This window comes from Odocoileus virginianus, chromosome 17 (assembly GCF_023699985.2).
Source record: "Odocoileus virginianus isolate 20LAN1187 ecotype Illinois chromosome 17, Ovbor_1.2, whole genome shotgun sequence".
In the NCBI taxonomy this organism is placed as follows: domain Eukaryota; kingdom Metazoa; phylum Chordata; class Mammalia; order Artiodactyla; family Cervidae; genus Odocoileus; species Odocoileus virginianus.
The window spans coordinates 4,879,335-4,892,328 of NC_069690.1; the positions used below are offsets into that span (position 1 = coordinate 4,879,335).

At 45.4% G+C, this 12,994-nt stretch overlaps 1 protein-coding gene across 3 annotated transcripts in view; it reads left to right on the forward strand.

The window, feature by feature from the left end:
* The window catches only part of HLF (HLF transcription factor, PAR bZIP family member), a 54,774-nt gene extending 42,431 nt beyond the window's left edge, over positions 1–12,343 (forward strand). For 2 of the 3 annotated variants that reach the window (XM_020908563.2, XM_070478477.1), the window contains exons 3-4: positions 2,464–2,684; positions 7,966–12,343. In XM_020908563.2, coding sequence (XP_020764222.1) covers positions 2,464–2,684; positions 7,966–8,181 — 437 coding nt within the window. In that variant the 3' untranslated portion in view covers positions 8,182–12,343. The remainder of the gene's footprint in view (positions 1–2,463; positions 2,685–7,965) is intronic. The other variant, XR_011492080.1, reaches the window with a different exon arrangement.
* Positions 12,344–12,994: the final 651 nt, after the last annotated feature.

Below are 12,994 nucleotides of genomic sequence, written 5' to 3' on the forward strand. Positions count from 1 at the left end.
AATAGTTCTGTTTGTACTAATATGGGTAATTGCATATGGTATACTGGTATACAGAAAGAGTAATTTAAGACCTAGGGGTAGTATAATCCTATAGGATTGAGAAGTTCACAAGAGCAGTGAGATGGATTGAGGGCAGGGAGACACATTTCTGCATTTGTTGAAATTTTGCAATGAACATCTATGGTAATTTTAAAAATTAATGTAATGATTCATTCTTAACTTGAAAGTTCTTCTTAATAAAATTTTGCAAATCCACAAAAAGTAGGATAAAATAATAAAGATCCTCCTCCCTGTCACTCAGGGATACTGACATTTAGGAATAAAGGAGGAAACAGACGTGTCCAACAGAGTTAATGCAGTAGAAAATATAGACAAACAAGATGATGCAAGGGTATCTTGGGAGAAGGGAGAGCTGGATGTTTCTCAGGTCCATTGCTGGGAAGCCACTGAAAGCCATTGACTCATCTGCGGTCCAGTTAGGTTTTCTCCATGCTTCAGGTAGGGCTGACCTACTTCCACTGGAAGAAAGGGCTGAAGAAAAAGAATGCAGATAAAGATTCTGCCTCATGTGAAGTGTTATTGTTAGAATGTCCATGAATGAATGTCAGCACCCAGCATTTCTGAGGGCCCCATTAAATGAGCAGTTTTCTTTGTAGAAGCAGAACTCTGAAGTAGGCACACTGGGAGAAGTGGGTGGGGATAAAATAGAGAAAAGATGAAAAGACCATGTGGTCGGTAGGGGAGGAGTGTGTGTGTGTGTGTGTGTGTGTGTGTGTGTGTGGGTAAAGCTTAACATGGATAAAGAAATAGAGTATAATGTTTAAATACAACATAAGTACTTGCAGTAACTTTGAGCAATTAGATGGTAGGAGAGGGTATTTATGCCTTTTGTGTGTGTGTGTGTGTGTGTGTGTGTGTGTGTGTTTGTATGGTTGGGGGGGGCTGCGGAATTGGGTAGCTTTATTATTAAGTTCAAAGAGAGTTCTAAAGGGAAAGTAAAATACCAGTGTGAGTCAGACACGGTTCATTTTCTCAGTCAGTGTTGAGAGGCACAAGATCAAATCTGGCTTGACACCATCCAGTGCAGATCTCAGCAGCCACTAGAAGCTGGAACCAAGCAGAGCTTGGCTAATGAGACTCTCCATCCTCTGCCAGGGCCTGGGGGCCCATCCCTTCCTCTCTGGCAAGCAGGATACAAAGAGAGCTCAAAGCAGACTGAGGACCAAAAGGTCACCCAGAACATTCGTTCTGCAAGCTCCCCACCAGGCCTTTCTGAAAAACAGACAAGTGTGGTTTCACAGTTTAGCCAGAAAGCGAGCCAACGGCTTTGCCCTTCAGCCCAGGGTAGGTTCTGATATCACCTACAGGATGTTCCACATGACATCCGGCCTTCAGCAGTGAAGGGAGGGGAGGACCCGGGCCAGGCCCAGCTGAGGCGCATCCTCTCGTGTGTTCTTTGGCCGTGAAAGGGGTGACTGTAAAATTCAGGTGAAGCTAGAAGTTAGGATTCAGAGCGCCCCACATAAACACTGCGGTCTGTTACCAAGCTCCCGTTCCGCAGTAAGACACTTTGCAGAACGCAGTCACCTTGTTGCTCTGAGGACCTTTGTGCCTTTTGACGGTTTGGTGCTCAGATGCCTCGGGGAAGTTAGAGCATCTCCACTGTGTCTTTCCCATCTTGTTCGGTGTTTCCAGAGTGCACGTGTGGGTTAGGCTGCAGTCCGCCGACTCGCCGCCCGTGCCCAGTCCTGTCCCCTTCCGCTCACTCCCCGCACGTCTTTCCAAACCTCAGCTCGCTTGTCGCTTCCGTGCTCAGAACCCCTCAGTGTCATTCAAGGCCTCTTGAACATGCCTACTGCACACCTTCCTGACATCCCTTGCACTTCTGCCTCTCTCAGACTCGTGCTCCGACAGAGCCACCCAAGACTGCTTGCGGTTCCTTCAAACCCCGACCCTCTGTCTTGGGTCTGTCCCCGGATTACGTCTGCGGCTCATTTCTGTGCGTAGAGAGGCCTCCTCTCTGCGGAGTGCTCCTCAGCTTGCTGTGTGCTGGTCCTCCGCTCTCTGCAAGCACGTGGGCCTTCCTTTCACCCCTTCACTCTGTCGCACTGGCTGGTTTTATTCTGATTCCCCGACTCTCTTGGAAGAAACCTTAAAGGTAAAAAAAAGCAGAGTACCTTGCCACATAGTTGGTGCTTCAGGATTGTGTTATAGGAAAGGATGAACGCGTGCATTTTTTAATTTAGCTTGTGAATATATGTACGTGGGTCTTTGTTTCCCCCTATCTGACACGAGTAAAGTGTTCAGCCTGCTGTGCCTCAGAGAGGATGTTGGGGTCACATTTAAGTAAGCTTAAGACCTTTCACTTCATCCTGAGAGTCATCAAGTAAGTAGACGGCAGTCGATAGCCCACTCCTGGGCTTCCATAGCGTGCTCACCAACGAAAACTCCCTGTTGTTCCAGGCCAGCTGCTGCCAGCCAACCGCAATACTCCCAGCCCCATCGACCCCGACACCATCCAGGTGCCGGTGGGCTATGAGCCGGACCCGGCCGACCTCGCCCTCTCCAGCATCCCCGGTCAGGAGATGTTTGACCCTCGCAAACGCAAGTTCTCCGAGGAAGAACTGAAGCCACAGCCCATGATTAAGAAAGCGCGCAAAGTCTTCATCCCGGACGATCTGAAGGTAAGCGGGAACTGATAACTAGGCTGTGGGCAAGTAGAGAGGGGGATCAAGAGGCAGACTGAAAGGGTGAGCCCAGGAAAAGCACACAAGCTCGTAAACAAAGACTGGTAATTTTCCACCCCATTTTTCAGCATGTGACAAGACTGGTTGCTTCCTCTCTGGGTGTCTTCTGTACTGTGCCTTTCATGTCTTGATAATGCACAGAAATAAGGAAAAGCAATAAAATGAAGTGCTTTGCAGCCCATGAAGGAAGCAAGCCCATTGCTATTTGTAAGAAAGCCTAATGAAGTCAAATCTGGATCTTTCAAGATTGGAAAGGAAAAAAAAAATTATTGGGAAGGGTACCTAGACCTCAGAGTCTTCAAGGGTTACCTTTCCTTTGGGAGTTTAATGCTAATTAACTGCTGCCATTTCTGTGTAGGCCTCAGGGAGTAATAGCGAGAGACAGGACCTCTCTCCACATTGCCAACCTTGGATGGCAGGGTGGGACTTTGTTAAGGAAGCTGGGGGGTTTCCTGACGCTATTTATAAGTAATGTTGACTTTGCATCTCATGCAGTGATCACTTGGGTATCTCAACAAAAGGTTAATTTGGGGTTGGTTTTTCTCTACTTTGTTGAAGGGACACATTATTTATAAAGGAAAATAGATTTACCTTAGGAAATCAGATACAACTTAAACAAAATTAATCTGACACATTTATGATACCTTAGGAAGAGAATTCTTTCTAAAATTATGCCATGCCTACTGATACCAAAATAGAACCATTTTTGATTAGCCATGGCTTAGAATTGTCTGTGTTTATGCTGCTTTCTAATCATATGAACAATAGAGATGTGATTGTATACATTCAAGGCATTGGAAGCAGGCATAATTAGGTCTTTTCTAACTTCTCAAACCTAAACATGGTTCACATGAAGAGAACTCCTGTTGGGAAAATAGGGAGTTTGGGACATTATTCTGGAACCACTTTAGACCAGTAATGCCTGCTTTTCAGACCTAAAGAGCACTGGAAGAAAACATGCCTGCAAATCTGTCACTGCTGTCCTCCTGCTCCTGAGGTCACCTGCGGTGATGCAGAATCCTAAAATGTCTGGGCTGAAAGGGACCTCAGAGGCGCATTAGGGCAAAGTGGTCCTTGCACCACTGAGGAGATGGAGATGAAGGAAAGCAAGGTGAGCCCTGGCAGTTAGGATAAGACCCAGCCGGGTCCCCAAGTCAGCTAGCTTCCAGAAAGGTCACTGCGGCATGTTGGTCCTGATGCGGGCTACCACAGGGACCTCCAGTAACTGTCATCCTGAGACTCAAAGGAGGAAAAGGCATAGTGAACACACCAGAAGATAGGAACTAGTCAGGGAACTGACGGTTAGACAAAGATGGAATGGAATGGACAAAGATGGGATTAGGTCTTGGCAGTTTAAGTACCTTCTTTCAACGGATGCTTTTCCTCACCTTGTGTTAGTCACACAATTCTGTGTGTACTTTAGAACTTGCTTCTTAAACTAAACCAGGGAGCCCATTCAGCATGGATTTCCTCTTGAGTGGAGGCAAGTTTGAAGAGGTGCTGCTGTATAGTAGATAAAACCTCTAGCCAGACTTGCACAGTCTCTGAATTTACAAGTTTAAAGCAAGGAGCAAGCTGCTTTAATTACCCAGGTATCCCTGGCAACAGAGAGGCCACGTGAACATTGCTGTGCTGGAATTATACATGTTACCACCGCCATAGCTGGACGTGGCCTTTCCACGTGCCAGTGTGGGGAACAGGCAAGAACATTCTCCTGCCAGCGGTCCCTGGATTCCTTCAGCTGTGAGCAAAGCCTCAGGCCCCAGACCGCGAGCACGGGTGAAACAGGAAGCAGAACCGTAAGACGTTTCTTGTGCAGCAGGGGGACTGAGCTGGGGCAGGCGGGAGCCACGTGCGCGGCCTCCAGCGCTGGGTGAGCAGACTGAGTGGAGCGGCCCTCACTGTCTGCACTTCCTCTCTGGAGCGATTCATCTGGGTTAGCAGGCATCTCCCCCCCGACCCGGGAAGATGAAGGGGTGGCATACTGGTTCCTCGCTGAGAATCAGCTTAATCGCCTTGGTGTCTTTCAAAGACCCATTCATTCACTTGACAAATATGTTTCCAATGCTAGTGTCTGCCAAGTCAGGGCCTGGGGATTCGAAGGTGAGCCACTACTGACATTGTTCCTACCCCAAGTGAGAAAAAGGGAGTGCCGATAGGTCAGAAGGGGCCTGCCGAGTGGAGGTGGCATCAGACACAGACCCTCAAGCAGATGGGACTGGACTGAGGGTGCTTTGCCAGGTGGTGGTACCTCGGGAGCCAGATGGCATCCGCCCCTGGGAGATAGAGGGAAAGGGCACAGGTGATGTATCAGCCCATCAGTACTTCTGCAGCCCACCCTCATTCTGAGGTAACAGAAGCCAGGGAGGCTGGTGTTCTTGTCGGGGACAGCCCTCCTTCCATCACTCCCGCCTCCTGTGTCCCCTGCCCCATTCCTGCTCCCAGCTCCCCTCCCACCTGAGACGGTCCACATTTCACTCCTTGGCTCGCTCATCTGCTCATGTGCACAGGAGGCTGGGAAGTGACAGTACCTCAGAAGTGAGAAGAACTCAGAAATCGGTTGTTACACTGAGGTCAGCTGGTGACTCCCCTGGTCCTTAAGACCTGATCCCAAACCTCCCAGGCCTGTGGTGGTACTCCTTCTCCATCTCCCCGAAAACAAAGCTTCTTCAGTGTCCCAGGGCCTTGTTCTCATGTACCCCGACTCCCTGGCCCCCGTATGCAAGTTCTGATACATCCTAAGTTAGTCCGTCTTTCAAATCATCTTGGAAACCACACATCTGGGAACACTGATGAGAGTGGTAGATTTCCTGATTTACCAAGGGCATGGATCTGGGGCTTACTAACATAGACGACATCTATCAGAACTGGAGGTTTCACTGTTAACGTGCCATAGGCCCTCTCACCCCGCGGAGTCTTAGGCTGTCTTAGCTCCTCCCAATTTCTCTCCAGCCAGCTGGCCTGGCCTCTCTCCTCTTCATCCAGCTCCCCACGCCCCTTTCCCAAGGGCAAGCAACAAATCCTACCCCAAGGTTTCCAAAGGATAGCCTCCTAAGAATTCTTAAGCCATTATGAAGATCATGTTTTTACTTTGTTATATATTACTATAACATGTATAGTAGGCTGGGAGTGCTTTATAAATAAGAGAACAGTACTAGCTTGTGAAAGGCAGACAGAAGGTGCCTGCACTGACTTTGTCTCACACCTCCTCTCTGCTGGGCAGTGTTGGCTGAGGCTAAAGGGCAAGGATGGGGCAGACCACTGACCTTGCACCTTGCTTGCAGCCTTGCCCTCAAACCACATGACCTCCTCCAATGCCAAAAGCCCCTTTAATCTTGGGGCAGGGTAAGAACTGACCCACTCGCTTATTCTGGGTGGTACTAACTGCAGGGATTAGCATTGCGAGGATTGAGGCGTTTACTATTGCAATTTGTTGAAAAAATGGGGTTGCAAAACCCATCTGGTGGCACGGTAAATGGAAGAAGACTTACATTTCTTAGTGCTTCTAGGAAGGTTTTCCTTTTTTTGGCAGAGGGAGCAGTGATGGGGGAAAGAAGGGACTGTTTTCAAGTTGACCACAATCAAACGTCACTTAGGCTAAGAAGGTTAATTGTTTAACAGTTAAACAAAAAAAGTTAGAATAAATTATTTAAATGCTAGCCATGAATAAGAACTGATTAATCAGTGGCAAGTGGAACTTTATTGTTTGTTTTTAATTGCCAAAGTATACATGCCATTATAGAATATTCTAATAGTTCAGAAGTATATAAAACCTGAAAGATCCTACCTCCTTCAATCCCCCTTCCAAAGGCACCACTTTTAATAGTTGGGTATAAATCTTTCTGGATTTATACTGTTTCTGAATATATACTATTACTTAAAAAAATAAAATAAAAAAACACAAAGTGGGATGAGAACCTTTTGATCTTCAAATTACCACTGTTTCTACCTACACAGTGATATGTCTCTAGCATCTTTCAGATTCAGTGGGATCATTATGTTTAATAGTTGTGTTATTCTATCATGATGTAGTTATCAAAGCTCCTACTGATAACTGGGCCTGGGGGGCAGGGAAGGGGTTTGCCCATTTTTTTCTATTAGGGACAGCTTAGTTCAGTCGCTCAGTCGTATCCGACTCTTGGCGACCCCATGGATCGCAGCACGCCAGACCTCCCTGTCCATCACCAACTACCTGAGTTTACCCAAACCCATGTCCATTGAGTCTGTGATGCCATCCAACCATCTCATCCTCTGTCGTCCCCTTATCCGCCTATCCTCAATCTTTCCCAGCATCAGGGTCTTTTCAAATGAGTCAGCTCTTCACATCAGGTGGCCAAAGTATTGGAGTTTCAGCTTCAGCATCAGTCCTTCCAATGAACACTCAGGACTGATTTCCTTTAGGATGGACTGGTTGGATCTCCTTACAGTCCAAGGGATTCTCAAGAGTCTTCTCCAACACCACAGTTCAAAAGCATCAATTCTTTGGCACTCAGCTTTCTTTATGGCCCAACTCTCACATCCATACATGACCACTGGAAAAAACATAGTGAAAGTGAAGTAGCTCAGTCGTGTCCAACTCTTTGCGACCCCGTAGACTGTAGCCTACCAGATTCCTTCCTCCATGGGATTCTCCAGGCAAGAATACTGTAGTGGGTTGCCATTTCCTTCTCCAGGGGATCTTCCCGACCCAGGGATCGAACCTGGCTCTCCCGCATTGCAGGTAGACGCTTTAACCTCTGAGCCACCAGGGAAGCCCTAGCTTTGACTAGATGGAACTTTGTTGGCAAAGTAATACCTCTGCTATTTAATATGCTGTCTAGGCTGGTCATAACGTTCCTTCCAAGGAGTAAGCGTCTTTTAATTTCATGGCTGCAGTCACCATCTGCGGACAGCACTTTAGTAAAAACGCGCCCTTGTGTGCGCAAGTGAGTGAGGACTGCCCTAGGGAGAGAGCCCAGGCGTGAGGTGGCTGTTCAGCCCTTGACAGACATTGCCAGGTCGCCTTCCAGCAATACCGCAGCTTATCCCGGAAAGCACGCGCGCCCAGGGAAGGAAGGGGTTGAACAAAGAGAAGGAATTCGGCCTGTCCTTTGGGGGTGCAGGGCCTGCACCCCACTTGGCGGGCTTATGCTCTGCCGGGCGGGAGAGACGGCTGACGGAGGGCCGGGGAGGGAGGCCTGGACGGCCGTGCTCTGACGCGTCGCGTGTCTCCCGATAGGACGACAAGTACTGGGCGCGGCGCCGGAAGAACAACATGGCCGCCAAGCGCTCGCGCGACGCGCGGCGCCTCAAGGAGAACCAGATCGCCATCCGCGCGTCCTTCCTGGAGAAGGAGAACTCGGCACTGCGCCAGGAGGTGGCCGACCTGCGCAAGGAGCTGGGCAAGTGCAAGAACATCCTAGCCAAGTACGAGGCCCGGCACGGGCCCCTGTAGGCGGGTGGCGGCGGGCGGCTGCGGCCCGGACAGGCCTTCACCACAGCGACCGACCTTTCTGACATCAGCACTTTACCAGACGCAGCAACACGACGGACTCACGTTTTGGGATGTGTGTGTGTGTGTGTGTGTGTGTGTGCGCGCGTGCGCACTTGTACTCCTGTGTGGTCAGCGGGAGGTGTGTGTGTGTATTCGTGCTCCTTTGTGGTCAGCGGGGTTTGAGTGTATGTGCTTGTGCTGCTGTGTGGTCAGCGGGGTGTGTGTGTGTGTGTGCGCCTGTGTGGTCAGCGGGTGTGTGCGAACGCGCGCATGTGCGCATGCGTCCTTTTGCGCCCGCCATCTTGAAACGAAAGGTGCCATGTTTTTACTGGACTGAGGAGACCGCGCGGGTTTCCTTCTTCCCCCACCTCACCCCACTCCCGTCCTTTCCGTGTGGCTTCATATGCGCTCCTACCCACTCTTCCAGGACCTTCTGCTCGGGTTCACTAAGAAGAGCCCTGCTGAAATAGTAGATCTCGGTTTTTCAAGACCACAGGCTCTTGTTTCTGTTTAATCTGTAAGTTACCATGCTAATAAGGTGCACAGAGTAATTTAGCACTACACTGCAGCTCCGTTCAGTTATAGGTTGCTTTCCTCACTTTTTAAGTTTTGGTGATAATCGTCTTCAAATTTAAAGTGCTGTTTAGATTTACTAGATCCCATATTTACTTACTGCTCTAAGTTTCCTTTTAATTCCACCAACTCAAGCGAGTAAGAGTACTCTCATAGAACACAGAGTGTGTTTTTGCACTGTCTGTACCTAAAGCAATAATCCTATTGTACGCTAGAGCATGCTGCCTGAGTATTACTAGTGGAAGTAGGAGATTTTCCCTACCTGAGAATTTCACTGTCTTTTAAAAAGCAAAAATTACAGTAATGTATTTGAGCATGCCCAGAACATCCCCAGGACCAGGAAGCAGAGGGAAACGCCAGGTCTAAGAACAAGGGGTTAACTTATCAGTGTACAGCCAAAAAATGCATCTTGGAACAGCTTTTGACATTGATGTGTTTGCTTTTGTTTTCTCTCTTTTCCCATGCCCCCAGCCCCCAATTTTCTAGTTAACTTTTTCCACATCCCTCTTGATATTCAATACAATTCAATTACTTAAGATTCAGTTTTCCCCATTTTTTTGGTAATGTATATATTTTTGTGAATTATACCTTGTTTTTAAAAATCAGTTAAGTTAATAAGTTGATGTTTTGTAAAACCCCTTTTTCTTAGTGGTGTCATATTTGAGTGCTTCATAAATTAATGATTCTGGAGCTTATGTTTCTTATTCTCTGTTTTCTTTTGAACGTATGTGCTCTTATTAAGTGGACTTCTGAAAAATGAATGTAAAAGACACTGGTGTATCTCCGAAGGGGATGGTGTTGTCACAAACTGTGGTTAATCCAATCAATTTAAGTGTTTACTGTAGACCAAAAGGAGAGATTATTAAATTGTTTAATGTTTATACAGAGTAATTATAGGAAGTTCTTTTTGTATAGTATTTTTCAGATATAAATACTGACGATGTATTTTGGAAGACATATATTATATATAGCAAAGAGAAAAGGAAAACTATTCCATGTTTTAAAATTATATAGCAAAGATATATATTCATCAATGTTGTACAGAGAAGTGCTTGGGGGTTTTTGAAGTCTTGAATATTTTAATTTTGTCACTGACACATCAGCATGTTTTCTGCTTCAAATTAAAATTTTACAACAGTATCGAAGCTTGCTGTGACGAATTCTGCTCTAAAATATCTAAGGAGTTTTCTTATTTTCTATTAGGTCTCAGAAAGAAAACCCAAAACCACAAAATGGATGTTAGTCAAATATTTATTGGATGATACAGTGATTTTTAGGAAAAGCATCTGCCACAGAAATGTTCACTTCAAAATTATGCGTTCCTGAAAATAAATATCACTGCAAGCATCCCCCAAAATTCTGTTCTCCTCAATGGGCACGTGCATCTTACACAGTATAAGGTTAATATCGGTGCTATGTGTATGATTTATAATTTGATAGCTGTCTTGACTTTAAAGGTGATTGTTCTTTTGTTTCACTAACTTGTGTTAAGAGATTTTGCTGTTGTTACAAAGAAACATTTTCTGCAAGATTAAAATACCCTTTTATCAGTGGGATTTTCTAGTTTCCTGTGTCCAGAGTATGCGATTCTTTAATGACCTTTAATGATTCTTTAATGGTGATCTCCTTGTCAATCTGTTAGCAATGCTTCTCTCTTACTGTCATAGTCTTGGGGAATCTGAAGAGTGGAATATTCCTACAGGTATCTCATTTTGTCTGAAGCTACAGATTATGATGGGAGATGGATGCATACTGGAATTGAAATAACCTCGTTCAGGTAAATAACTAATAAACAAAACCTCTAGCAAACTTAAGCAGAACTGAATTAGTGGTATTCAGAGACGCACGTAAACATGGAGTTGGTCTTTTTATAGGTAAAGAGACTAATTGCAGCAGAATAGTTCAATAGTCACTAGCACAGAAACAAGTAAAATCTTTTAACTGGAGAAGTATTGAAGGATTGTACTGAAGACCATCCAAATTCATTGAAGTTTAAAATGGTAACTGAAAAAAACTGTATTTGAGTACTAGTCTCTGAAATTAGGTTGCTCGTATCCGATGAGCATCACAGATGTTTTCTGCAGAAGAAATTTAAAGATCATAATAAAACTTATTCTTTGGCGTGCCAGGGGAGGTTTCAGAAACCTACCTCGTTTTAAAAATTTTAAAGCTTTGGAGTCTGTATAGGTGCCTTATACGTAGGTCATTGTCACCACACAGAAGCACTCAACCCCTGAACTCACTGCCTTCTGTCCAGGGCAGTCAGCTAGTAAATAAAGCAGTTCTGCTAAATGACATGAGAAGGCATGGCCCAATTTGGAATGACTTGGATCATCCAGGGTCAGATGAGTTCTGCAGACTGCAGCTATTAAAAGAGTCCTGTTGTCATTTTTCACCTTTTCATCATAAACATCTTTTGGAGATTAATTACTTGGCCATTAAAAATGAATTCAAATCATATTATGCCAACATCACATAGACATGATTTGGAATGAGCGGCCTAGGACTCCCTGACAAGGTCACATCATCCTTTCGATTGGACTTGCAAAGGTGAAAATTGGTCAGCCTATAGTTCTGCTTGTGCCACCTGGAGGACATAGGTAGGGAATGGGAGGGCTGTAAGTGATCACTTTCTCCTCTTGAGAAAGTGGGTGCTTTTGATCATTCCAAAACCCACAGTGAGCAGGATAGTGACAGGCCTTTCATCTTCATGTATGACAGGCGCTGTGAAACCATCATTTGAAGAAGAAGGACCATTTGCTTGATGAGCATGCAGATGGAATTCTAGCACTGGGTGGAGAGGAAACAGTGCTAAAAAGCCCAAAGGTTCCTTCCAACTTACTGGTTTTGTGAGGGAGGGAACTCGCAATGATTCTAAATGTACGTTTGAAAGGTCTTGGGTCTGTTTGCAGAAGCGTCGCTAAGAATTTTAAGTAGAGTCACTCCCACCCCTACCCCCATCCCAAATTAAAACAAAGGTCATTCTGTAAAGTGCAAAGGAGTTTGCCTCCCTTCTTCCTAAAGTTCCTTTTAGGAAAACTTAATTAGTGTTAATCAGAGCAGTTCCAGAGGTGGGAGACACCTGCTCTCAGTCTGCCAGCTTCCAGCTAAGGGCTCCTAGGCCCCCACTAGGGAGGCTAAGATCTCCTCTAGGTTTTCTCTATAATTAATGTCATTTTTTAAATGAGCAAAGCCATGTCTTTAATCTTGATGCATTGGATTTGGCAACTAAAGGCAGTAATTTTGCTGAGGGCTAAGTGTATGTAGAGGAGTGTGTGTGTGTGTGTGTGTGTGTGTGTGTGTGTGTGAGAGAGAGAGAGAGAGAGAGTAGTTAAGGCATAAAATCTTTCATGTGGACCACCTTACCAAATGTAACAATGGTCACCGTTATCCTTTTGGCAACACCACAAAGACTGCATCTGTTAAACAGGTACAAGTTCACTTGAGGTCGGTGTTTGTATGCCATGGTTTTGGTTGCTGTTTATGCTGTTAAGTCCAAAACTTTGTCTGTTATTCTTAATGTTTAATAAAACTTAAATTGTTTCCTGTCTTTCATGTATTTTTGTTGACAGTCTGCTGGAAATCAGATTCTATTCCCAATTCTATCACCAAGAGGTCATTGACATAGACTAATTACATAGATGATAAATTAATAATACTATATAATCAGAAATTAACATTTATTGGGTACTTACATGTCAGACCCAGTGCTAAACACTTGCAAGGAATATTTTATTTAATACTCCCACATTAACCTCATGAGGTAGGGACAGTTGTTATCTCCATTTACGTAAGAGAAGATAAAGCTTGGAGAGGTTACATAGCTGGTAGAAGTGACAGAAATGAGTCCTGGTTCTTTAGATGGGCATCATTTAGAGTGGTGTTTCCCTAAAACCAATGCAAAGGCTGTTTTCTGGTCATATGTATGAGAATCATCTGGAAACATATTACTAGACTTACAGACTCAGTGATTTCTGAGTCAGTACATCTGGGATAGGGCCTGGAAATCTGAACTGCTTAAAGGCTCCCAGATAACTTGCATGTGTGGCCGAGTAACTGGAGCCCAAAGATTTACAGACTTGACCTTCATCTGAGTTCATGACCTTGGGGGAATCCATGTAGAAGCTTCAAAACTTCTGTAATTACCTGGAATTGCATGCAACTTTTTGTACTTAAACATTTTTCTGTAGAGGGGATCCGT